The sequence below is a fragment of the Leuciscus leuciscus genome (genome assembly GCF_965113295.1).
Source record: "Leuciscus leuciscus genome assembly, chromosome: 2".
Lineage (NCBI taxonomy): Eukaryota > Metazoa > Chordata > Actinopteri > Cypriniformes > Leuciscidae > Leuciscus > Leuciscus leuciscus.
Window position 1 is genome coordinate 19,657,544 of NC_138726.1, and position 27,629 is coordinate 19,685,172.

Here is a 27,629-nt window from a genome sequence, read left to right on the forward strand (position 1 = left end):
GCGGGCAATCTGCCCGCTGTTATCAGCGCGCCCCCTGCCTCAAATGTCATAAGCGCGACGCTTATGTTGCAGCACACTGAAGCCCCTCTGTCGCTGAGCGACCAGAGCGCGCTTCGCATTCAACCCCTAGCCATTCGTGCAAACGCATGGGCAAGGCTACCCGGGGTTTCGAAGTGGGTGCTAGACATTATAGAAAGAGGCTATTCGCTACAGTTCGGTCGACGCCGCAACGCAAAGCGGCACGAATCGATACTACGGTGAAAAAGGAAGTAGCACACCTACTTTGGACCGAAATAGCGAAGTTACTGAGCAAAGGGGCTATAGAACCCATATCACAAGCTCAGAGCGAAGGGGGCATGTACAGCAGATATTTTCTGGTACCCAAAAAAGACGGGGGTCTCAGACCCATTTTAGATCTAAGACGACTAAACAAAGCACTTCTGAAACGACGGTTCAGAATGCTCACGACCAAGAAAATCCTCTCGAAAATTTGCCAAGGGGACTGGTTCATGTCGATAGATCTGAAAGACGCTTATTTTCAAATAAATATAGCGTCAAGTCACAGGCGATTTTTGAGATTCGCCTTCGAGGGCCAGGCATATCAGTACACAGTCCTGCCCATTTGGCCTATCCCTGGCACCTCGCGTATTCACGATGTGCATGGATGCAGCGCTCGCACCCCTCAGGCTCCGAGGCATACGAGTGCTGAATTATTTGGACGATTGGCTGGTTCTAGCTCGATCACAGTCGGAGCTCATAGAACACAGGACCATATTACTCGATCACCTCGAGAATTTAGGTCTCACAGTCAATTGGGCAAAGAGTTCACTGTCTCCCAGTCAGAAAATATATTTTCTGGGCACAGATCTGGACTCGCTGTCTATGACAGCACAGCTGTCGCCGCAGCGCAGACTAAAGCCCCGTTCACACTGCCAGCGATTTTGTCGCTGCATGTCGCTAGTCTCTGTACTGTGAAGTCGCTTGTGGGCGTTCATAGTGCTGTCGCTCTAATGTGACTGGTAGACTGCACGTCTGGCCATATCTATACAAAATACCATCACAAGTGAAATATACAACAATATAATTTTAATTTGACTAGGATTTAGGCTCAAAAGAAACAGTATGCTTTTGGGAGAGTGTTTTTATATTACCACAGCAGTGTTCAGTGGATTAAATAATTTAGCCTACTGGATTAACGATCGATCAATCAACAGATTAACTCATACTGTCATAAATTACTAAAACGTCATTCGAATTTGACAAATAATCAATTTTCTTGTCCCTAATAGTCAACATAATGCAGGGGAAACTGTAAAATGATCTGCAGCAGTGCTAAACTTGCATCATAATTACAACACTCGAACTAAATGTGTGAATTAAACTCACTGAGACTGTCGACAGTTTATTTTCCATGCATCATTTTATATATCCATGTATGTGGTTACAGTCAAATCATATAAAACAGTGAAATCGCCCTTGAACTCTTCTGTCTTGCCTGCACTCGAGACGGTGACGTGAGCTGAGCTCCTCTGAAAGTCTTCTTTCCTATTGGTTGTCGCTCGCGAAAATCGCTTCTCATTTGCATAAAGTTGAAATTTCTGAACTTTTGTCGCGCGTCTCGTGTCGCTTGACACGCCCACATTCTGTCGCCAACGGTCAATGTCGCTCGTGTCGCCGGAAGTCGCCAGCGCTCCATTGAAATGAATGGGATCATGTCGCTTTGTCGCTGCGTGTCGCTGGCAGTGTGAACGGGGCTTAAGTATTCAGCGCATGACAGAGATTTCTGCATATGCTTCTGCATATAAAGAAAAGCTTCTGCATATAAACTGCCTGGAAATGATGGCAGTCGACAACGCGCTGAGGCGCTTTTGTCCCCAGATAAAAAGACACCTTGGTCTTGGTCCGTTCGGACAACATGTCAGTGGTGGCTTATATAAATCACCAAGGAGGTATCAGATCCAGAATCCTTCACAGGCTGACGGAATGCCTCCTGGTCTGGGCTCAGCACAATCTGCGCTCGCTCAAGGCAGCGCATGTGCCCGGCCATCTGAATGTGGGACCAGACAGACTGTCCAGAAACAATCTGCCGACAGGAGAATGGTCTTTACATCCACAGACAGTCAAAATGCTATGGAGGACATTTGGCAGAGCGGAAATAGACCTACAGTATTTGCGTCTCAAGAGAACGCTCATTGTCAGGAATTCTTCTACAAGAGCAGGGTTCACGTCTGGCTCACGTCTGGCCCCGCTGCCCGCTCTATGCTTTTCCCCCTGTCACGCTCCTACCCCAGGTGTTAGAGCGAATCAGGGAGAGCGGATGCCCAGTGCTACTCGTCGCCCCATTTCGGACAATCCAAGTCTGGTTTCCAGTCCTGATGCAGCTGACGAGTACCGCCCCGTGGCCGATACCGGTGAGGAGGGATCTCCTCTCGCAGGCGAACGGCTCGATCTGGCATCCTCGCCCGGAGCTTTGGTCCCTACATGTGTGGGCCATCAACGGGTACCCGTTAACCTCCCAGCGGGAGTGTTAAACACGATCACGCAGGCTAGAGCTCCATCTACGAGGCGGCTCTATTCCTCAAAATGATCTGTGTTCACTAGCTGGTGTACAGCGAGTGGCACTTCACCCTCACGCTGTGGGGTGCCGGAGGTTCTCTCCTTTTTACAAGAGCTTCTGGATAAGGGCAGAACCCCATCCACGCTCAAAGTTTATGTGGCGGCCATAGCAGCGTTTGCTGAACCACCGCTTGGCCAGTCATTAGGAAGGAACGATCTGGTCATTCGCTTCCTTAGAGGAGCTAAGAGGCTGAACCCTCCCAGACCACCCTCAGTTCCCGTTTGGGACCTTTCCACGGTTCTGGAAGCCATGAAAGGTGCCCCATTCGAGCCAATACAGTCAATAGACCTGAAACTCTTGTCTTTTAAAACAGTGTTTCTTCTGGCTCTCGCTACAGTGAAGCGCATAGGGGATTTGCAAGCGCTCTCAGTGAGCGCGACGTGTATGGAGTTTGGGCCGAATGACTCGAGAGTCATACTCAAACCAAAGCACGGATATGTTCCTAAATCCCTCAACACACCGTTTAGGGCACAGGTTATCTCCCTGTCGGCCCTGCCGGTATCTGAAGAGGAAGGGGACGCAGGCTTCCTTTGCCCGGTCAGGGCGTTAAGAGCCTATGTGTCTCGCTCATCTGTTTTCAGACAGACGGAGCAGCTCTTTGTTTTGTTCAGCGGACGTTCTAAGGGACTAGCTGCGTCAAAACAGAGTCTATCCAGATGGATAGTTGATGCTATAGCGCTAGCTTACACATCCAAGGGCCTGCAATGCCCGATAGGTGTCAAAGCGCACTCCACAAGAGGCATGGCCTCGTCGTGGGCTTGGTCCAGTGGGATTGCCTTGCAAGATATCTGTATGGCGGCAGGCTGGGCCTCCCCGTCTACATTTATAAGGTTTTATAACCTCGAGGTTCCCGCTTTACAAGTTAGGTTGCTCTCGGTTTAAATTTTCAGTATTGCCCGCCCGATCCTATCGGCTCAGGATGCTGAAACCGCTAGAGCGTCGATCACTGATCGTATATATACTTCTGTGGGCAGTGCGTAAGTCCCCCATATCTATCAGTCCAGGCCGTGTTCGCCCTGGCTGTGTGGAACACTTGATATAATATGCTCTTATCAGAGCTCTATATTACAGGAATGATGCTATTCTAGCCCCTCTTCCCGGATTCTCTGTGAGTCCCTTGTGATTAGGCACTGTATGAGCCCCGGGCACCTGCCCTTGGGACTTTAGTGTTATGTCTCAAGCACGCACAGCGTTTTACACTGTGTTCCCCTAGCGTAAGATATCTTACGCAAGTACGAGAGAACCTCTCGTAAGAGAACGTACTCGGTTACTAACGTAACCTCGGTTCTCTCTAGAAGAGGGAACGAGTACTTGCGTATCTTGCCGTGCATGCGTCACGTTCTGATTCGCTTCAGCGATGAAAAAACTGACCAAACCAGCCTCTCTGGGCCGTATTTATAGCCCTAGCCCCACCCGCTTTTGGCGGGACATTACGTAATGGGCGCGAAGCACCCTCATTGGTCCTGACGTCATGAGGGGCCTCTATCGATAGGCTGGTGCAGTTGCCGCAGAGCAGCCTATGGGCGCGCGAGCTGTCTCGCCCATGTCTGCATGCTGCTGCAATGCGTTTTACATTATTGCAAAATTAAGGATAATTTTTGGCTTCAATATCTCGAGGAAAAGAGGTTTTCCCCTAGCGTAAGATATCTTACGCAAGTACTCGTTCCCTCTTCTAGAGAGAACCGAGGTTACGTTAGTAACCGAGTACGTTTTCATTTCTTGTAATAAAACAGAGCACTAATCTGTTTATTTTTAAGTTACACATTCTACATTGATTAAAAAAGAAAAACAAATGTGTTTTTAATGGTAGTATTATTTTATACAGAAATAAATTATTTATGATTCAGATGAGAATTGTCACGGAGTCACTCAACAACGACACACCCCAATCAGCATTAACTCAGCCTACCTGGTCCTGTTCATCATCTCCGGAGCTCTAATCATCTTCACCTGCACTTCATCACCACTCACCTCTGATGCACTGCATATAAGCCTCAGTCACTCTAGTCTACACCCGGCGTATGGTCTTGTTTTTCAACACCCGTGACTCTCCGGTTCCAACCTTCGTTGTCTGGTTCTAGGATATCCTTTCGCAAATATCATTTGAGTGATACTAACGTCCTGTTTGTGTTTTCCAAGCAGCAGCTGTGAGTGGTGAGCACCCCTGGGCACTCTCATCGGTGAACTCGCTGATTATCTCCTCGAGAATCCCAAGACTGTTCCCGTTCCCGCCTATAGAAAGACGGTGTTTGTGTATTTCTGAAGTGACCTCGAGCCGCCTTGTTTCGTGGAGTTGCACTACGTGTCCAATAAACATTGTTAATCCATTTCTGTGTCTTTGTTCCTCAGTAGAGTGTGACAAGAATAAAATTCAAGTTAATTAAAATTAAGGAAACAAATATATTGATCTGAAAACATAGCAAATTAATTTTAAATTCATTAAGTTACAATTACCAAACATATCTCAATGTCTTTTGAATGAAGGGTGGCAGTCTTTCATTATCAACTGTTGTTGTGGACTATATACTGCAGTATTTATGTGTAAAATGTTATGTGTAACAGTTTGGATCGTCATGGTTTCAGAGTGATATTGTAGAGGAGGAGACCCGAGCCCAGTCCAAGTCCAAAATCTGGTTTGAGCAAAGGGTGGTAGGGTAACAGGATCTACCTTCAGAGCAGCCACAAAGACAGACGTCAGAAAGCCTGCAGTGTCTCTGATAAGACAAATATGCTACCCAAAGTCCCATAGTTTCACCAGTGAGGCTACCAGGTATTCATGCGCATAGAAGGGTTAGGGTAAAATGGGGCATGCAGTGTGTAACTGCTCCTGTGTATAAAATTGTTATTTCCAGATGGTGTACAATCAAGTGAATGTGATGTATGTAAAAGAACAGGGAGGGTAAATCCAGGAAGTACTATTCTAAAAAAGCAGGAGTGTAAAACCAAGTAGTATCAATTTGAAAGAGCAGGGAGGTACCAATGTGGGGTGGCATTACTATTGTCCAAAACTAATGTTATTGTTGTTTCTTCAGATGGGGATGTCAGCACGAGGAATTGGCAAGAAAATACTATGAAATGCAGCATCGCCTCTCACACACGTATGTCATGGTAGGAACAGCTGAGCTGGATTCAAGATTTCACCCCTGCACCCATTTATTGGGGCCTCACCTGATGGATGTTTCCTGCAGCTGCTGTGGTTCAGGTGTCATAGAAATTAAGTGCTCATTTTCTGTAAAGGACCTTTCTGTTAATGAGGCAGCAAATTCTGTTGCACACTTTTGCCTTGAAAAAGATGCGCAAGGAAAAATTAGACTGAAGCGGGACCATGCATACTATTATCAAGTGCAGATGCAGCTATTTGTTACTGACAAACCATATTGTGATTTCATTCTGTGGACTGAAAGAGGAAGTACTTCACCTTTTGTTGAACGTGTCACACCTGATGTGGCATTCTTTGACAAAGAATTGGAATGTGCTTGTGACTTCTTTAAAAAATGTATCATTCCAGAGCTGCTAGCCAAGTATTTTTCTGCACCAAAACCAGCAGCATTTGCTGATCATAGTCAACAACAGTGGTGCTACTGCCGTGAGCCAGAAGCAGGGAACATGTTGGTCTGTGCATCAGGTTTTTGTTCAGTTAAAAAGTTTCACCAAACCTGCCTTCGCATGAAAAGGGTCCCAAAACAGTGGGTATGTCCCAGCTGCCGAAAAGTAATCAATGCCCAAAAAAGAAAAAAACCTTAGTGAGGAGACTGTGAAATGAGTAAATATCTTTTTCAAGGCAAAAGTGTGCAACAGAATTTGCTGCCTCATTAACAGAAAGGTCCTTTACAGAAAATAGCTGATACTGTACTCTCTTATTTATGAATAAACAGTTGTTAAACCAATATTGTTCTCTTCCCCATCATTAGTATTAAGTATCTGTAGCAATCAAGGATCATATCAAACACACCAGAACAAATATCTGCTTGGGTGGAACTCAGTTAGAATGGGTGGATGTGCAGCTTGATCTGTAAACAGAATGTGATCGCATCAGAATAGCGAGTGATCAAAATGATCAAAAGTAATGTCACAACAAGGAAGCAAGAAGTGAGAGTCAAAAAGGTTTATTTCCTGGTTGAGCACATCTGTAGCCAGTCACATCAGTTCAATTTACTGTACATCCCCATCACTGGAAGGGCACCACAGATTCAGACACATTTGTAAGTGCACAACATATGCTCACAATCTTGTCAAGGTAGGTCACATCATTTTCTCTGTCTATGTCCGTGAAACTTATGGGGACAGTGCTTTGCAAGACTGTGTACTTTTGACGGAGAACTCCTATTACTCTTTCAATATGTATCCTAAGAGAGGCTAGACATCTGGTGTTCTCCAAATCAACAGGATCTAACTGCTTCTTTCCACAGTAAATGCTAATAATAATAATAATAATAATAATAAAAAGTTATATTTATATAGCGCCTTTCCAGGGCTCAAGGACGCTTTACAATAAACAAACAACAATAAAGGCAATTAACAAAGACAGCACACAAAACAACAGTAGGTAGGTGAGAATGGTGAGAATGTAAGTACAGTAAATAAAAAATGGGTAGAAGGGGCGGCAACCAGCAGAATACAACCAGATATAACTTTAAAAAAAAAGTTTTGATCCATGTTAAGTTTTAGAAAATTTGAATGAAGCCAATCTTTTATTTCATGTACACAAGCAGAGATTTTGTCAGTTGTGATAGATAAAATAGAAGTACAGGTAGTATATAATTGAATGTCGTCAGCGTAGAAATGATAATTAAAACCATGACGGCGGAGGATCTGACCAAGAGGTATTATATAGATTATAAATAATAATGGCCCAAGAACGGATCCCTGAGGGACACCTTGCTTCAGGGGGACAGTAGGTGAGCGAAAATCCTGAAGTGAAATGTAGAACAGTCTGTCGGAGAGATAGGAAGAAAACCATGAAAGAGCGGCACCAGAAATACCCACATCCGAAAGGCGAGAAATGAGTAGTTGATGGGAGACCGTATCGAAGGCAGAGCTGAGGACGAGCAGCAGGAGCATAGACAGAGAACCAGAGTCACCAGAGAGAAGCAGATCATTAAGTACCTTAACTAGTGCAGTTTCAGTACTATGTAAAGGGCGAAAACCAGATTGAAAAGGATCAAAAAGATTATTTTCGACTAGAAAAGCCTGAAGCTGGGAGGCAACAGTACTTTCTAGTAATTTAGCGATGAAGGGTAGATTTGAAATAGGACGATAATTAGATAAAACTGAGGGATCAAGGTTTGGTTTCTTGAGAACAAGGGTAACAGCAGCAGTTTTGAGTGGCAGAGGGAATGAAGCAGAGGTAAGAGATGCATTGATGAAGTGAGAGATAGGTGCAGAAATAACTGAATGGCAAAGTTTCAGAAGAGTAGTAGGAGCAGGGTCAAGATGACAAGATGAAGAGTTGGATTTCAAGATCAGCTTAGAGACAGAAGAAGGAGTAGTCAGAGAAAAGAGAGGCAGGGATTGACCAGGTTGATTCGGCAGATATCTAATATTGGTAGCATCATTAGAGAGGCACTGGTTTACGGCATCTGTCTTTTCTAGCAAGTAAGTCAAGAATGAAGTGCAAAGTTCATCAGAAGCTAGAGCTACATGAGATGGAGATTTGGTAAGTTTATTTATTGTGTTAAATAATGCTTTTGGCCTGTTGCTTGATTTATTAATTGTAGCAGATACAAAACTGGAACGAGCCAGGTTCAGGGCCGATTTGTACTTTTTGACATGTTCAGTAAAAGCCAAATGGTGAACAGACAGGCCAGTTTTCCTATAGTAACGCTCAAGCCGTCTACCAGTGGCCTTTAAGATGCGGAGCTCAGGAGTGTACCAAGGAGACAAATGTGTGGAAGGGACAATTCTAGTCTTAACAGGAGCATGCTTATCTAAGATTTCTGAGATTATGGAGTGATAGTTAGATAATATCCGGGAAGGAGAAGAGATATCAACGACATCAGAGAGATTAGAAGAGGAAATGGAGGTACAAAATAATGCAGTATCAACAGCTTTGAGATTGCGGTAAGATATAACAGTTGATGAACATTTCTTATGCATAGGCAGGCTGAAACTAAAATCAAGAAATTTATGATCAGAAATAACAGTGTCGGTAGAAGTGATGGAAGAGATATTGGCCCTCGATGTACAAATCAAATCAAGGGTATGACCACGCGTATGAGTAGGAAAATTAGCATGTTGAATCAGATTAAAACATTCAAAGATAGAAAGTAACTGGTTGGTGTTAGAGCAAACAGCATCAACATGAGTATTAAAGTCACCAAGCAGTAGAATGGGAAATGACAATGAGCAGGCAAGGGTCAACAGTTCACTGAGTTCAGAAAAGAAGTTAGACAGGACCTTAGGAGGTCGATAGAGCAAAATAATTATGAGAGAGTCAGCCTTCAAAACCATGTAGGCCTACTCAAATGTATTGGTGTCATGAAAGTCAAGTTGCTTGATTCTGAGGTTATCACGATAGATGATGGCGAGACCACCTCCTTTACCACGGAGTCGCGGTCTAGACAGATACTTATATCAATCAGGTGTAAGTAGATTTAACTGTAGAAAATCTCCAGGAACTTGCCAAGTTTCAGTGAGAAGAAAAATGTCAAGTTTATTGTCAGTGATCATTTCATTGAGATAAGGGGCTTTGTCCGAAATTGATCGACAGTTCAGAAGTGCAAAGTGATGATGCAAGAGATTCAAATCAGATGTATGTTGCTGATCGCTATCAGTGAGATAGATCAGAGAGCGCTGAATGGTGGGACCGGTAGGCAGTTGTCTAGGGATGGACGATAGTCTATTGTTGGTCCAGATGCATGAAGGAGCATCAGGCTTTGAACTAAAGGAACTCATGAGTGTGCACCGCGAACGGTGTATGTATCTTGGGCGACGGAGAATCCCTAGTCTCTGACAGTATTCATACGTCACCGGATCGAGACGCGGGCGGTAGTTAAAGGCCCTCAGTTGAGATGTAGAATATTCAATATCCATCACAGATGTAAGACAAAAGATGAGGCAGAGGAAAAAAGAAAAAAATGTTTTTGCACAAGGCATGCTGATACTGAGAAAGTGAGAGCCCAATCACAAGCAAAACCACGTTAGCCAAACCCTGAACGTCACTTCACCAAAACAGCTGACTAAATAGGAGGCAATGCAACCAGATAGTAAGCAGTAAACAAACAGCGCAACCGACAGAGAGAGCGGTAACTCACCCATCCGAGGAGCAGAGTGTGGTAGAGATGTTACAGGGAAGAGAGCTTGCAGCAGCACGATGGCAAACTTATCAACAGTTCAGATCTGAATTCAAATAGTGAAAAAATGAAGTAATCCAACCATGCGCGAAACAGCCGCACAGAGTTCTCAACTTCTTGTAGACAGCAGAGGTAGTCAGTGCAGTGACAACAGTCCAGGTCAGGGAGCGATAGTGAGAAACGGGGTAGTCAATACAGAGATCAGATGAAAATGAAATAAATGGAAGATATGGAAGAGATTTTCTTAAGTATTCTCTGTCAGGCCACAACACTAGACTTGGCACCAGTCTACAATGCATCACACTAATACAGTGTTTGAAGAGCTCTGAAACAGTGGTTGAGTCAATGCCAAAATAAAAAGCCAAAAATTCAAAGGACAAGTTAATTCTAAGCTTCATTAAAGTTAACATGTACTGCTGAAAACATGTTAAACCAGATTTAAGTTTGAGAAAAGGAGCCACAATATGAAAAATTGTCATGAGAATTGAATATGTTGATAAACCAGTGAGAGTATTAACTCTTTTATCATCGTTATGCAAGCTCATCTCATTCAGTGTAGTCCTATTCATTTTTTCCTTCATCAACATATTTTCAGTCCTCAGAGCTTGGCATTCTTGCTCAAGAGATTGGACGCGTTTACCACAGGTTTCAGTGCTGCATGGGGGAGTTGCTGGATCATACTCATGGAGAACAGGCTGGACATCATTTCCAGGTTATTCATGGGTAGATTCCTTCAAAGGCTCTGTGGTGGGAGTTAGGTCTGCAGTAGGATCCTTGTTGCTGTCTTGGGGACAATCGGTTGATGCTCTGGTGAAAACACAAAAGTAGTAGATTAAGAACATATGTATACACAACTGATGACAGTTTGTCATTTTTTTGTCAATCACTCTCTGTTTTCTGCAGTATATACTAGCTTTCATTAGTAAGTAAGTACATTTTATTTACATCATAATATATATTATAGATAGATAGATAGATATTGACAATGACAGTGACAATCACATGCATATTCAGTGGCTGCCAAATGCAAGTCGGTAGAGGTGTGTGATGATGATTTCAAACCAGTCACAGATGTTATGGATTTTAGCTCATTGGGTGTTATTAAACCTACAATGAATTGTGCGAAAACTTTTTGGTTTATAATTTTAAAGTCCATGGAAGTGGGGTTGAACAGGTTAAGAAACTTTTATATATTCACCTGGGAGGGATGGCTTTCGCAGATAGCTTTGTCTGCTCTATCTTCTGTAGCTTTGCTTTCTGTCGTCTGTTGAAAACCTCCAGTCTCATTTTTCTTTTCCTCTTCCCTGGAGATGGAATGTAGTTGAAAATAGATGGAACAAAGTCCGGACTCAAGGGATTATCACTCTTTCTCCCTACAAAATAAATAGAAACATTTCAGTATCGAACTGGGTTTTGTTTACTACGTTAGCACTTGCTAGCTTACAAAACATGACATTGTTAGCCCCACGAATTGCATGCTATAATTCAACTAGCTAGTATTAAACTGATCAGAAACCACAATTATAGCCTATTAAATAATGAATATACTTATGTTAGTAAGCTTTGTATTCAGTAACTTACCTGGGGGGTCCCATCTTTCAGTCTTGTTTTGCTTGCTCCTGGCTCTTTTAATGGCGCTGATCCACTTAGCTCGCCTCTCCGCATCTTTAGGAATGCGGTAAAACGACGTACCTTTCTTTTTCCCTCGTTTATTTGTGCAACCTGGTGCACAACAGTTATCGACCATGTTTAGCCGCCTTCACCACAACAGTCTGCCAATCTGCCGAATGCTGCCAAAATGGCGGTGCCCACGGTTTCCTGTCCCGTAACAACGTCATCCCCCGGAACTCTATAGTATCAAATGCGGCACTCGATCGAGTAACACTAATAGCGAGATACAACCACGATCAGATGATAAGAGCAAATCATTTGTGACACTAATGAGAGCTGTCTCAGTACTATGGTACGGTCTAAATCCTGACTGAAAATCCTCGCAGATACCATTTCTTTCTAAAAGGGAACATAGTTGTGAGGATACTGCCTTTTCTAGTATATTTGACAGAAAAGGTAGATTCGAGATCGGCCTGTAATTGACTAATACTGTAGGATCAAGTTGCATTTTTTTAACAAGCGGTTTAATCATAGCCAGTGTGATGGATTTTAAATTAATCAACTTTAATTAATCAACTAACATTTGTTTTTCTTGCAGGAATAACATTCATATGCTTTTAATGTGTCCAAACTCTTTGGGGAAAACTTGTGACTTTGAGTGTATGTGTGTATAAATAACAGAAAGGGGAAGTGAAACTAGACAGATGACTAGTTCTCAAAACCTTGTGATAAGTAATCACAAAATCAGAGTTTGCTTTTGCCAGTGACAGAGGAAAAGGGTTGGGGCTTTTGAACCAATTGAACCAATCATATTGAAGGTGACATGTTAGTCTTATTTGTTTTCTTGATTCTATAAAAACTGTTGTATCTGTGTTTTACGGTGGGATTCTCAATGGAATTTGTCCGAGATCCTCCGGCCTTGCTTCTTGGGAGAGATTCCCTGAGAACTGCTCGGGAAGATCTCCTGGCCATGATTAAAGCATTTAAAGGACATTTGCAGGTCTGTTTGTCGATTTATTCCTACGCAAGAAGCCAGTTTAGGAAGGAAGCCAGTTTAGGGGAACAAGTTAGTTAGGTGACTATTATTGAATGGGGATGTCGATTTGTAGACGAGACCCAGGGAAAGGGAATAATCTGTGTAGAGTCGAGCATATCAGTACAAATGAGGAGTTCCTTGATGTGGTGGGTCGCGACAATCTGGGGGGTGATAAGGATGGGTTACTTCTGCATATTGTGATAAGGGAGGGCCCAATTGGAACTGGATCAATGACAACCCCCTGCCCACCATAACAGAGTCCAGACTCCTGGCTTCCTGAGTCCTGACTTTCTTCCAAAACAACAATGCTTTCAGAAATAAATTTTATTTAAAAAAGCCAATATGCAAACATTATATTGATTGATTTTGGAGCCTTCAATGGCCATCAAAATGTATGTAACCCTGCTTGTTTCATTCAGAAAAGTTGGCACACTACATTTTGCATGTACATACATACATTCTTTACACTAGACTCCAAACAAGATATGTAAACAACTTAAAATGTCTCATGCAAACAAAAAAAAGTCTGTCAAGCATATAAAAATAATAATGGTGGATATGACAGACAACTTCCTTCTGAAAGGAAATTCCAACATGAAACTCATTCATTACAGAACATTCTAATAACATAACAGGTCTGATCAACACCAAGCATAACAAACATTTTACAATTTATTGGCAAGGTCATTTAAAATAGCTTTTTACTTTTTTGTTGTTGTTGTTGAAGGAATTATTGCTCATACTGTCAGTCATCAAAGCGGATGTGCTTGCTAGCTTCCTTGGTCCGAGCAATGATGATTTTCTCAGCTTTCGAAATGAGCTATGAAACACAACAAATATTATGTGATGCTGATGAAATAAGACCGTAATTGAATTTTCACTTAAAATCTATTTAGCTCAGTTAGTGCCTTTATTTACTGTAAAAGGCTGTAGTAGTTTGTTACCTTTTCTGTTCCACGCTTTTTTTCTCTAGGACTGTTCAGCTTTGCTTGTCGGTCCACCAAAATCTTCTGCCAGTACCTCTGCTCATGATCACCTTTTTATCCATCAATAGAGAATTAATTTTTTACCTCATCTTTAAAAATGATAGTTTTAACCTAATATACATTTAAAGAAAATAATCCTTCTAACCTGAGAGTAGTTCAAGGTTCCAGTTGTATTTTTTCTGAAATTCTGATTGGGCTGTGATGACTGTCTGTGCATCTTCAGGGCTCTTGAAGCGAACATGACCCTCCGCATCTCCATCAAGAATGTCAACATAAGCCACAGCAGACAGCTCAGACAGCAAATCCTGTACATATGAAAAGAAACAACTCCTAAAAATGACATTACTTGTTACCTGTCGAGCTCGATTTTCTTCTTTCTCAGAGAAATACTGAAGTCCTATTGAATAGAGCAAATAGCCAAAATGGCATTCAAGAGCTTGAACTGGAGACTGTCCACAAGTACTGTCACAAATTTATCAGCAGCCAACCTGATTTGTCCTTTTAAAATTGTATTAGGTATTGTTGGAGATTTTCCTTTGCCTCATGTAACCTGGTTTCTGTCTATCTCAGACAGAAACCAGGTTAAACCAGGTCAAGGGGTCTGTGAGGATGGAAAAGTACCTAACATGCCCAGAGAGATGTGTATAGGTGGTTGATACAAGATTAGGGCTGGGCGATAAAACGATAATTATCGCAATATAATTTCTCGATAAAACGATATCAAGAGTTCGATAAATGTTCGATAATGTTTATGCGCCAAAAGCGGAACTAAACTCATTTGAACCGCGCGCCACACGGACCATTAATCCGCTCGGCTCAAAGTCCAAATGGCAGCGCAGCGAGAGCTTACTAGAGCAGATGAGTTTACTCTGATCGGTCTTGGTCACGAGATCCAGTGAGAAGCGCTTGAATTCAGCGAAAAACACAAATGTCTCAGTGATTTAAACAAGTTTAAAGGCAGGTGAAACCGCGCTGACAAACAGGAGAAACACTGTTCTGATACAGTCAGAAGGCTTTTCCGTCTAATTCCCATCATTTACCATGGATTTACTGTAACGTTAGCCTAGTAATATTAACTGCACCATGGAATGTGGGATATATTGAACTGTATTATATTATTAATGTAGACAATGTATTTAAAGGACTATGGAATATAATTACAGTATTTAATAATGTATTTAGGCTACTGTTTTTCATACAAATACTATAGAAAACAAAGTTACATTTTGATCTAAATGCATGATACTGGATGACCAATGGTTAATTTTATTAAAACTCAAACAGTCAGAATATTACATTTTACCAAATAAAAATGAGGTTGTTAAATTTTATTTTAACAGATGTTACTGTTTTTGTTAATGAACATAAATTTAACATGGTAAATCTGCATCCTAACTCAAGCTAATACTACTGTCAACTCACTGTCAAATATGCGTTTCGAGACAAAATATGTAATATTAATATTGCAGCCAACAATGCAAACTGTGCTGAAGATACGTGCCATCAAAGTAAGGCAACACAAACCTGTTTCAAGACTTGAAACAATATCCCCCATTAGCACATGCAGAAACTAAGAAATACATTTTTCTATAAAAATATTTATTTTGTTAAGGAAAAATGACAAATGTTTGAATGTTCTACCTCAGATTTGTGAAATGTTCACCTGTGTGGCAAGTGTTTGTCATGATATGTTCACCTGTTTGGCAAGTGTTTGTCATGATATGTTCAGACAATAAAGAGTAGTTTAAAGCCACAATTAACGCTCTGGTTTCTACAACTTTCAATTAGGAGCAAAAATCTGCCTTTAAACTTGAAAGAAATAAAGATGACATTTATCGTGATAATTATCGATATCAACTAATATAAAATAATTATTGTGATAATTCGTATCATCGACTATTGCAAGTCAGATAGCCAACTGGCATCTCAATTTGTTGCTTGTCAATAAAGTTAATTCTTCTGAGACCTGGAACTTTGACTCTTGAGAGATTTATTTGAGACCTGATCTGAGAACTTTGAATTTGCAACAACATAATTGGCGAGCTTCAGCCAGAAGCCGATAGAGGTCGAGGGGTGACCAGGCGTGCCATAAAATAAGGCAAGCAGCTTTTTGCTTATATTTGTTTTGTGTGGCTCCTGGTAAGCTAACGCCTGGTTGGTAACGGACTCAAAAGACGGAATAAAAGACACCACCAAAAATAACCTAAAATTGATAAGGAATCAAAAGGGGGTAATTTTCAGGTCTCAAGAAGGAGCGTATGCGTAAGTACAATAAAGCAAGAAGTGCTTAAACGCAAGAAGTGCGTCCGTTAGATAAAAAAATAAGCAAGTGCATCAGTTAGATAAAAAGCAAGAAGTGCTTAAACGCAAGAAGTGCGTCAGTTAGATAAATAAGCAAGAAGTGCGATAAAAATAAAGCAAGAAGTGCTCGATTTATTCCGAAATAGAACATAAAATTGTATTTAAGAAAAATTTATTAAAAATGTAAAGATAAGATTGATGAAGTTCAATGGACAATGAAAAACAAATTAATACAAAGAATTTAAGAAAATATAGAGTTCATAAAATAAAAAATACTCCCAGATACTGGGCTTGCCGACACTTTCCAGATAGCAAACGCTGTGATCCAGATCGGGAAAAACAGCCCATACTGAACAAAAACTGAATAAATTAACTTTGTCTCTCCATTTGTTACAAGAAAAAAAAAAAAAAAAAAAAAAGAGTAAAAGTGTATGTGTGAATGAAATCCCGGGTGTGTGAATGAACATAGTAACAGACTAAATTAGAGGTGGGCATAGATTAATTTTTTTAATCTAGATTAATCTAGATTAATTTTGAAATTAATCTAGATTAATCTAGATTAATTTTGAAATTAATCTAGATTAATCTAGATTAAAATGGCTCATTTGAATTCTGCCGAAGGCATTCAGAATATGTGTGCTACCCAAATAATGACTATAAAAGTAAGTCTTTGAGAACGGGTTTCTCAAGCCAGGTGGCGCATTAGACCAGGGGCTCATCTCCTGTTTCCAAAATGCATCATAAACTGCTTGAGAAAGCTGTTCTACTCATAGACTGTAAAAGGTTACTACTGTACTGTTACCGTCCGTAGGCAACATTAGGTAGGCCTATGTTATTATCAACTACTATAGGCTATCAATTAGGGATGGGCGATATGGCCTAAAATCTATATTGTGATATACATTGCAGCCTCTTGCGATAACGATTTACAGTATATTATAATAAAACCATTTCAGAACAGATTACACAGACCCATGCTAAACAACTGCTAAATGTATATTTTTTTTAAAGGGTGTATGTAGTTTTGAGAACATATATTGTGCAAAACTGTAAGTATACAACATAATTTTGCAGATAAATAAAATTTCAGTACACTAGCTGCAGAGACTTAAGTAGGTCTAATGTTTATTATGGCTTGGAGCTTATGAAACCCCAAATTTAAAATTAGAATATTGTCTAACTGATGTCTTTTCAGTTAAAAAGAAACACAACAATGATTCTTAAAATCGAGATGATGTGCTACACCACTAAGCAAGGCTGGATTAGTACCCCCAGGGGCCCCTGGGCACTGAAGCTCATGGGCCCCCTCCCCTACCTGACAACCACACCCTCCAAAGGAACACACACCAGGTGTGGGATTTAACATGCCAATCACTATTTATCAAAAGCTGAATGACTAGTTCACAAGACAATGATACGAAATACATTTTTCTGAAAAGTATGGCTGCACGATTTGGGGAAAATGTCATATTGTGATTATTGAGGTCAATATTGCGATATGCGATTGCGATATAGTAAACAAATGGTTTCATGAGTTAACTTGCTTATTTCTCAAGTAAAATGCACACACAGATTAGTGATAATGCTGAAATTTGTAGCCCATTTCTCAACTCAAACTAGAAACAACAACTAAATGCACTGTGTTTTCAAATTAAAATAAATTCAATATTGTTATTTGTCTCAATAATACAAGAGTTAAAAATAAATGTCATATTTACCTGTGCCTGTCAAACAGGTAGACCTAGGACATATACCGAAATTGTCAAACTGCACTGCATAAATTATAAATTAAATATAGACTAATCCTTATTATAGCAAAAAAAATAAAAAAATAAACTTTAGTCAACAGCAGTGAGTCATTTTCTCTGTTCTTTTTGTTCTTTGATTAACTTTACTGACAGAAAGCTTTATTGGCTGCTGTCTCTTTAAGACCAGCTGACGGAGACGCGGCTCTCGCACGCGCCTCATTCTTTCACAACTCTTGACGTTCATCATAAGACAGCTCTTATGTTATGAAGATACTCGACAAAACGGACATTTTGGCATAATTGTGTGTGTTATTGTAAGTTCAAGCACGAAAGATAACTGTATTCTGGCGTGCTGTCTGTGCGCACGATACAGGCGCGCGCGCGTCTTTCTGTGTCTGTGTGTGTGTGTGTCACAGTCAGACTTTTGTCTTGTCGCACATGAATTGTTTAAAAGCAATTTTAACAATTGCTTTTAAACAATGGTGCCCCTGCTTTTAAACACGTGCCCCTGGGCACGTGCCCAGATTGCCCATATGGTAGATCCGGCCCTGCACTAAGATATATTGGAATGGGAATAATACGCGCGCGCTGGTATTCAGTGATATCATGTTTCGTTTTGAATTTGAGGTGGTCGAACGGATTAGTCGTGTGTTAACTTACCGAACTGTTACCCCACACACTCTGTATATAGTTTGCTGCTGCTCGTCTGACGGCTTAAACCCGAACCAAGTCCAAATAATGGATTTTGCACCGATCTTTTTCACCAGCTTTCACTTTCAGCCGTGTTTACTTAAGATGACGACGAATATGCGTTGCAGCCGGGTGTACCTCGCGGCCGCGGGTAGATTGCGTCATCATCTCCCAACCCAACTTGGAGAATAGATTAACGGCGATATTTTTTTTATCGCGCGATAAGAGTCTCGCGTTAACGCAGCACGTTAACGCCGATAACGGCCCACCACTAAACTAAATACATTTGTATTGAGATAAAGAAATAAGGAGGGAGAGAGGTGACAGTGATAGAGGTTTTATATATATATATATATATATATATATATTTTTTTTTTTTTTTTTTTTTTTTTCTCTCAAGGCAAGTGTTCCATAATATGGCATATAGATCGAGAAATGTATTATAACCCAAATGTGTATAAATCTTTCAGCATTATATATGCCACGGCAACAGTAAACAACAACATGACCATAACGACTGTTAAAGACAATTGTAAGAACGGTACATTGACTTTTCCTTTAATAGAACCCTTTGAAAATCAAAATGAAGCAATAGCTGACTACTTTTGGTTGTGTGGAGGTAGAAGACTGAGAGCCACCTTAGTAGATTGGAAAGGACTCTGTGTCAGAGTAAGACTGACTGGAAGTAGGAATTATAGACTGGGATCTCAATGAAACAAAAAACAAACAAAAAAACAACAACAAAAACTAGAGAGCATTAACAAACAAAAACACTGAGTTAAAAGAGCATATGCCCCAGACCCTAAAGTAAAGATAGACTCCATTGGACAACCAAGAGGGATACCCCATGAATTTAAAGCCAGAGATAAGGTAGCAGCAGGTTTGGAATCCATATTTGTATGGATATTACCAAATAAGAATCAAGAATGGATTAACTACATTTATTATAACCAGCAGAGATTTATTAACTAAACAGATCAAGCACTTGAGTCCTCAGGCCATCAGCTAAAATATACCAGCAAGATGACATGGCAAAACAGGCAAGCTCTGGATTGGCTTCTGGCAGAAAAAGGAGGAGTATGTGTGATGTTTGGAACTGACTGTTGTACATTTATTCCAAATAATACAGCCCCTGATTTGGCTTTTACTAGAGCCATGAAGAAGCTGAAGGAACTAAGACAAGAGGTTGCTGAAAATGCAGGGAGAGACAGAAACATTGGATGCTGGTTTGACTCTGTATTTGGTTCCTGGAAATAATGGTTCATTAAGGTGGGAATAATAATAGATGTGGCTGTTGTTGTTTTCCTTTTGCTGTTCTGTTGTGCCTTTCCTCAGACATGACTTCCTGTAAGAAGTCCTGGTAAAGGAGTAAGGATGTTATTTTTATTTTTTACTTTACCTTTATTGGTTTTAACGATTTTGACACTGTTTTTGAATAGAAAGGAAGGTAGTCACACTGTGTATTTTATTGTTGGGGTAAAATTAGATAGATCATTATAACATGGGTAGTGTAGGGAGTTAGTTAGAGGCGTTATTTTAGTTTTTTGATTTGGTACAAGGGTGTAACGACAATCAGACACATAACTATTTGTTACATTTAACAAATAGGCTTCAAAGCCTTCAAAGCCATAGGCCTGAAAGGAAACATCCCCCCCCCCCCTTTTAATATGAGGTGTCTTTCAAGGCACGATATCTTAGTAACCTGTAGGGCTCGTTTTATGAAAGCTTGGTCAACCAGACCAATAAGAGACTATTAAATACGCCTCTTCCCTTTATCAAATGCGTCATTAAATGTGTATAATCTGATACGAGATCACATACAAATCAGATACACACTGGTTCATGAGACGTAGCAACGAACCATTGAAATTTAAAAAAAATTCGATACAGCTATGACACATAAAGAAACCCCGTTTACTGAAATCACGTGACTTTAGCAGTTTGATACACGCTCCGAATCACTGATTTGAGAAAAATTATTCACACTGGTTCTAGACCTTCACGAAGCATGTCTCACAGGCACTCATCACTGTTTAAACCACTCCTCTCTCTCTCTCTCTCTTGGTTTCACTTTCAGTTGAAACCCAGATACTTTGGTTTTTATTTGTGTTTCTTTTATTTCGACTTAAGTCTACCGCTATTTTTTTTTCGTGTATTTACACCTGTTGAGCCTGAATATTCCTATTCAGTTAAGTTGAATTTAATTACATTTGGAATTTAATTAAATCAATTTGCTTATTCAGTTTCCCTTTTAGTTACCAGAGCTATGAGGACATTCCACGTTTACTCTTTTTGATTTTATTTGATTTTATTTACTTTTGTTTCAGCCTGAATTTTCCTATTCAGCTAAATTGAGTTTAATTAAATTTGAAATTTAATTCAATCAATTGGTGTTCCCCTTTCCTTTTAGTTTTCTAGAGCTATAAGGACATTCTACCTTTACTTTGACCTAATCTTAGATATTTACTATCAACATCTCCCCTCTCTCTATAGGATTACAGTAGTTCTACCAACTGTTGTTTCCGTAACTAGCTACACAGGTAATTAGTATCCTAATTCCTGTCTGTGCTTTACCCCTCCTCACTCCTTAGCACCAAGCTAAGTACGGTTAAAGTTAAAGCACTGTAGGCACCAGATAGAACTGGAAACACTTCCCATTGGTTCTTCTTTTGACCTTGAGAAGTTTGATGTGTCCCTGCTAGCTTAGTCTAACCGCAGCATAACCCATTAGTGACACCTGTTTACCTGTCTCCTAGCTAAACTTAAATAGGTAAAACACTCCTTCCTCCCTTTTCCTTTCTGATTTCATCTTATTGTTTTATTTTGGTTTTGCTCTATTTGTTTCTCTTGTAGTACAACAAGTGAAAAGAACCATCAGTATTTTGAGTAATAGTTTGATGACATGTAAAAGCCCAGTCATCAGTCGACGCTGCTTAAAGCACGTCAACTAAGATACTCAAAACCTTTTTGTTGTGTGCTCACCAACACTAAATCTTAGCTGCTCCACATCAGCTATTCACACCTTACATGGCCCACAAAGCCGTTCTCCAACACAGATAGCTTACCACCTCTGTAGAAACTTGCATTTGCCTTTGCCATTTCTCTCTCGTGTTCCCACAAGTGTGCCAGTGGGCCTCAGACATCCAGCCCTGCCACCCACCAGGACCACCTGGAGACACGGCAGAGCAGTGTCATGGACATCCTTCAGCCTGAAGCAGGAAACGACCTGCCACGGCAGAAAAAGGAACAGTTAGACGACAACGAAAGCGGACGTCTGACACCCAGCCTGAGCAGCCACCAAGAGCTGACCACCATCATCTTCTCCTTAGCCATGCTCCGGCAGGCCTCGAACAGGAGGTAAATGAACTAACGCTGCCAGCCACAGAATTCCACAGAGAACGAACCCTGCTCAGTGTCAGAAGGCACAGGACAGATGCAAAGACCCTGACAAAGAGGAGCAACTGAAAGAGATCACCAGTCTTCAGGGGGCTCTGACAGCTGCTGAGCACCTGCCAACAGACGGGTAAAGAACTGTTTCACTTAGGGTGCTTTCACACTTGGTTCGATTGCCTGTTCCGAACCCGAGTTCGATTGCTCCCCCCTCCCCCTGCCCCCGATGGACTGTGTTCACATTATATTATTTGTATCCGAACCGTGGTACGCTTACGTCATCAAGCTGCAGCTGGCGCGTACTCGTGTTGCTTGGTAACCGCTATGAAAAGGCGTCAAAATGGATAGAATTGCTCGCTTCACATTTGTTCTTCTTTTTTTGAACCTTTGGTTTTGTTTTCAAAGAAAAGATACAGGATACAAAAGATACACTTGCGTCTGTCTGCCGCAAAATTATTAAAACCGTTCCAAAGACAGCGGGATGTCCGCCCGCCCGCCGAAGACAATTTTTGTGGAGGCAAGCAGAAATCATCTCTCTGCTTGCAGTGCGTCAATCCCGCTTTTCGTCAAGGTAAGTGTATATAGACCCTTTTACAGTTGTTAAACACAAACGCACGCAGGCACGCACCAGATTATACGTCATCAATAGCGGTTCACTTCCGCGATTTGGTACGATTGCGTTCATATCAGCAGCGAACCGTACCCGAGTTCACATGAACCGTACCCCAGACCACCTTTTTAAGCGGACTCGAGTACGGTTCGCGGGTGCGCACCCGAGTTCGGAAAACAGCGTTCACATCATCCAAACGAACCGAACTCTGACGTCATTCGAACCCGGGTGCGCACCAAAAGTGCTGGTGTGAAAGCACCCTTAAAGAACTGGTTGAACTCAAAGAGAGAGACGCTAAAGCCATCGGCGTGCAGCCAGAGCTGAAGTCCGAACACTGACTCAGCAATGCTGTAACATTATAGACAAACTCAGTGTGGTCCAAAGAAGAACTGAAACAGTCCAACAGCAAATGGACCCCACAAGAAAGATGTACCCTGCTGAACTTCACATCAGCAGCGTAAGCTTCCTCAGCCCTGCACAAAGGGGGGAATAGCTTAACACTTCACCAGCCAGTTTCCTTAGAGCCTCTGCAGCCGCAGGAGTAAAATGATTAATTCAGACGTGATTGTTACATACACCTTGTGATGCACTCTTGGACACATCATCAGTGATAGTACCTGGGGTCATAGGGGTTTTCGGGTCTTTCAACTTCAGACCCCCTCACCCAGGCGACCCGACCGGGAGTGATCAGTTCCCGGCCTGTGTCCAAGAAGCGTTCGCCCACTGTTTGTCCCTCCTGATCCACAGCCATCGTGAGGCTTTTTCTGCAGCCTCTGACGCTGCACTGATGGCTCTTCTTTTGCATGCTCCTGTGATTCCCAGGAGGCTGTAGGCCCTGCAGAGTGACCTTCCTGCAAAGCCCCTCCCCCCAACCTCGATGGGCAAGCACTGTGCACGCCACCCCCGTCTCCGACACTCCTCCACCAGCTCCGCATATTTCTCCCTTTTCCTTTCACTCGCTTCCTCCATCCTCTCCTCCCAGGGCACTGTCAGCTCCATTAAAATAACCTGCTTCGATGTTACTGAAAGCAGAACCATGTCGGGTCTAAGGCTGGTCTCCACTATGTCTCGGGGGAACTTGAGTTGCTTTCCCAGGTCCACCCTTAGCTGCCAGTCATTCGCTGTTCCCAGCAGGCCTGTCTGAACTGTTGGTCGGGAAGGCAGGGGTTCTCCTGCTCTTAAGAATGAAATTTTGCGCCTTGGTGGTTGTAAACGCTTGCTCTGATTGATGGCAGTAGTGATGGACTCAGCAACCACCTTCAGCACCTGGTCATGGCGCCAGCGGTAGCGGCCTTCCCCAAGTGCTTTAGGACAGCTGCTGAGGATGTGTTCCAGCGATCCTCTTCCCTGGCACAAGGTACATGCCGGAGTCTCCACCTTGCCCCAACAAAAGAGATTGGATGGACTGGGCAAGGTGTCATAGACAGACTGAATGAGAAATTTGATGCGATAGGGCTCAGTCCTCCACAGCTCTGCCCATGAAATCTTTCTCTCCATGGCATCTTCCCATCTGGTCCATGCGCCCTGTTGCCTCAATCCCACCATCTGACTTGCACGCTGATCCTCGATCCCAGCTCTCACTTCTTTTTGAACCAGGTCCCGCCTTTCCTTACCCTTCAGTTTGTTATAATGGGTCATTGGGGTGCTTCCCAGTCCTGCACGGCCAATAGCCACAGGACCCACCAATTCCTTATGACGCAGCCGTGATTCTGCCTGGTCCACCGCCTCATGTGCCCTCCACTTTCTGCCAGTCCTGACCTCAATGCCAGCTTGAGATACTCTTGGGTCCTTGGAATCCCTGTACTGAAGCACCTCCCTTGCTCTGGTAACCATGAACTCCTCGCTGAGGCTGTTGATTGGTAGCGTTAGCTTGTTCTTCTTGCCGTAGAGGGCGATGCTGCTCAGACTTCTTGGCAAGCCCAACCACCGTCGAAGGTAATTGCTCACCCTCCTCTCAAATCCTTCCACGGTGGAAATTGGAAATTCGTACACCAACAATGGCCACAATATCCTAGGTAGGATTCCATGTTGGTATAACCAAGCTTTGAATTTCCCCGGTAGGCCTGACTTGTCAACTGTCGTCAGCCAGCTCTCCAGTTGTTCATTTGTTGCCCTGATAGAAGCGGCATCCTTAAGAGAGCAGTCAAAGGTTTTCCCAAGGCTCTTCACAGGCTTCTCTGTGACTGATGGGATTTGGGTACTTCCTAGGGAGAAGTGGAACTGGTCTGTTACCTTCCCTCTCTTCAGTACCATCGACCTGGATTTTTTCCGGCTTGAAACGCATCCAGACAAACCCTGAAACGGCACATGAAATGACACTCAAAGACCTCAAGCGAATGGTCAGAAACATCCCTGCATTCACACCAGAGCTTGCAGGAGACCACGACGTCCCTGCCAATCTACGAGACATTGATTTTCATCAGTAGTCTTCGACCGGTGTGACACACCAAGACAAACCTCTATCTGCTCTGGATCACATCCAGCCCAGAGTGGCGGCGCGTTCTGGCTTTGGCTGTGGCGATACCAGCATCTGGAACAAGCCATCATAATAGGATTCTCAGACTTAGAGTCTGAATGCAGACTGAGCGCTGCCCCAGACACCAAGCAGGGCAGACCTAAAAGTCCCTGTGCTACTACCCCAGACTCAGAACGAGCTTACATCGGAGCTTGCAACGAACCTGGGACGGAAGAAGACACCAGCTTCAAGAACCTTTTCCTCCGAAACCAGTTAGTCACCATTTGGGCAATATGGCCTGCCCCCACTCAATGCCCACTCAACAACGCGTGACCTGACGCAGATGGCCTTTAACACACAAGGCCTCCTCAGAAAGGGTTCCTAAGACTCCCCATTGACTCTGAACTGCAAAAACCAGAAGGCACACAGCATGACCATAATGCAAGACTCTGCTACAAAGTTCCTAGTCAGCATAGGACATAAAACTTTTAAAGTAGATGAAAATGTGTGCTCAAAGAGAAGCAAGAGTCTGCATTAGTAAAATTAGAATTTTACTGATTTAAAGAAAATCTTGAATGGACGTGTAAGCCTCACATGCCAACAGACTACGCACGGCTCTTTTGAAACATACATTTGCTACATGCTAATTGAATTGGCACTGCTACACATTAGTTTCTATGACAATAACTTGTTAAAGGAAACACTAACTCCAAATAGGGCAAATGTCACCCTGACGCCAGATTGTAAGCAAACAACCTGAGCTGGGTAAGCTAACATGACCTAGCGACCCTTCGTTTAAACTACTGTTAACCTAAAAGTGTGCATTTGATCATTCCGATCCAAATGGGACATAACATGCGATACGCATTTTGATCACTAGTTGATGGCTTGTTTAAATGCAGATAAAATGATAGCTGGAATTGACATCTCTACTGTAAGTGAAAGAGTCTTAACACCTCTTAGCATATGTTCAAATGGTATCGGTATAATTTTAATCGGATTTTGGCAAAGAAATCCTAATTTCAGCATTAAAGCGTAAGTCTGTTTGACAAAGGAATCTCATCTCAGCGGCATGTAAACTGTACTGGTATTTATTATTCTGCTTTGGTTTGAAGAAATCCAAATTGCAGTATTGCTTAATCTGTTTCTGATGAAGAAATCTCAGTACAGTGTTATACATACGTAGACTTGGGTGATGCTCCCCTTTCTACAATGTAAAGGCCTTACAAATTATTGCTAGATTGATGTAATTAATCTAAATTTTAGCTGCATCTACAAGCATAGCTACCTGGCGATCAAAACTGTTTTTCACTCGCTGAAAGGAATGTCAGTATTCATGCACGAGATAGACGCAACAACGAATGCTTAGACAAGCTTTGACTTACAGCAAATCTATTTCCTTACTCTTTAAACAAGTACAAAAAGTTGTTTAAAGTAAAAAAAAAGAGTTACATGAGTAAAATTAGCAAATGCCAAACCATAGTTGCATTTTACTGAATGTAACATCAAGTTTTAGAAAAACTTAAAGTATAGGCACCACATTTTAAACACTCTCGTTTAAACATGCATAACTTGTTTAAAATGTGCAGACATTCTTCATGGACTGTTGAATTGCTCTGACTTGCACTGGTTCCCATGACAACAACTTGTCACAGGAAGTGCTAACTTGTGACGTCATATTATAAACAAACCAGCCTAGGTGGCAAAGCTAGCCTAACATCCCATCAGCTTAGGCTAAGCTAAATAATAACTTCTACAGTTAGTGGTTAGCATCATTTACTTGAAGCCTTTGTGTATGCAAAGTGATCTAAAATACTTTTCCTTTAACCCCATTTAGGGTTTCTCTTTCCTTACTTTCAATTTTTCTCAGCTGAATTTCACCTTCACTAGTTTAGGCGTAGTCCTTGTTGAATGTTGTCGGCTAAATTAGCAGTTTCCTTGTCAATTAAACATAAATTTAATTACATGTAAACTGTGTAGCTAGAGAAGAATTCTTACAGTAATGATCATTTTCATCAGCATGTTGACTAAACTTTTGGAGGGACACACACGGTGTGGTCTTGAACATGCAGCAGCTGTGACCCACTATGGAGTGTTGGTCCAAGCAAATCTAAAGGTTAATCACTAGTGCTATGATTATTCCCAGTTTCAGATCATTCCTGCAGTTTTGATCACTTATTTAATTTATTTTATTTTACTTTGATAATAATATCAGGGCCGGCAGGTCACAATCTGCATGTGGTCAGCCATGTGCTCATGGAGAGAGAGAAAACCTTCAACCAGAACAGAGTCAAACAAACCACTCAAGTTCATCATATCTTCTGTAACGAAATCAGCTCAAATGAGGGGAATGTATAATTAATAATTAATCATTAATAATTAATCATACTGGTTATGAGCCATATTACTTACACATTTTAAATCACCCAAAAAGGGAATAAATAGCCCGTATATTTGTATCTGTATATATATATAGATAATTAACCACAACGATTACAATCAATTGTGAATATACAGATGGGCTATAGATAAAATTTGTGAATGCCTACAAAATTAATGTCACATCGAATAATTCGTTCATCCGCCAAACGAATTATGCGAGTTTCTCATCGACTCTCAAGGAGGATTATTCTTCTTATAAACTCTCAAGAAAGGCTATTCCTCTGTAGCCTGGCAAGCCAGACCTACATCATCAAGATGTTAGGTCTGGCAACTCTCCATAGACACAGCTCAGTCCGAGGGGCGGGATAAACGGCTGTCTTTCAAATTCCCTCTGCACGCAATAGGGCAGCGCTTCAACCAACCAGAGCGTTTTGCCAACAGCGGAACTAACGTTAGTTGAAAGATTCAACTTTTGAATCTGGCCGGCAAAACTGCGAACACATCTTCCTTT

The 27,629-nt window shown here is 41.8% G+C and overlaps 1 protein-coding gene and 1 long non-coding RNA gene across 2 annotated transcripts in view; one reads left to right on the forward strand and one right to left on the reverse strand.

Moving 5' to 3' along the window:
- LOC309486319 overlaps positions 1–19,921 on the forward strand; it is a 371,979-nt gene extending 352,058 nt beyond the window's left edge. Inside the window, exon 6 of the long non-coding RNA XR_014201470.1 lies at positions 19,551–19,921. This is a non-coding gene — a long non-coding RNA (uncharacterized lncRNA). The remainder of the gene's footprint in view (positions 1–19,550) is intronic.
- The window catches only part of larp7 (La ribonucleoprotein 7, transcriptional regulator), an 89,238-nt gene continuing 68,316 nt past the window's right edge, over positions 6,708–27,629 (reverse strand). Inside the window, exons 11-14 of the mRNA XM_082152245.1 lie at positions 13,688–13,847; positions 13,501–13,592; positions 11,108–13,376; positions 6,708–10,716 (exon numbers count right to left, since the gene is read on the reverse strand). Coding sequence (XP_082008371.1) covers positions 13,302–13,376; positions 13,501–13,592; positions 13,688–13,847 — 327 coding nt within the window. The 3' untranslated portion in view covers positions 6,708–10,716; positions 11,108–13,301. The remainder of the gene's footprint in view (positions 10,717–11,107; positions 13,377–13,500; positions 13,593–13,687; positions 13,848–27,629) is intronic.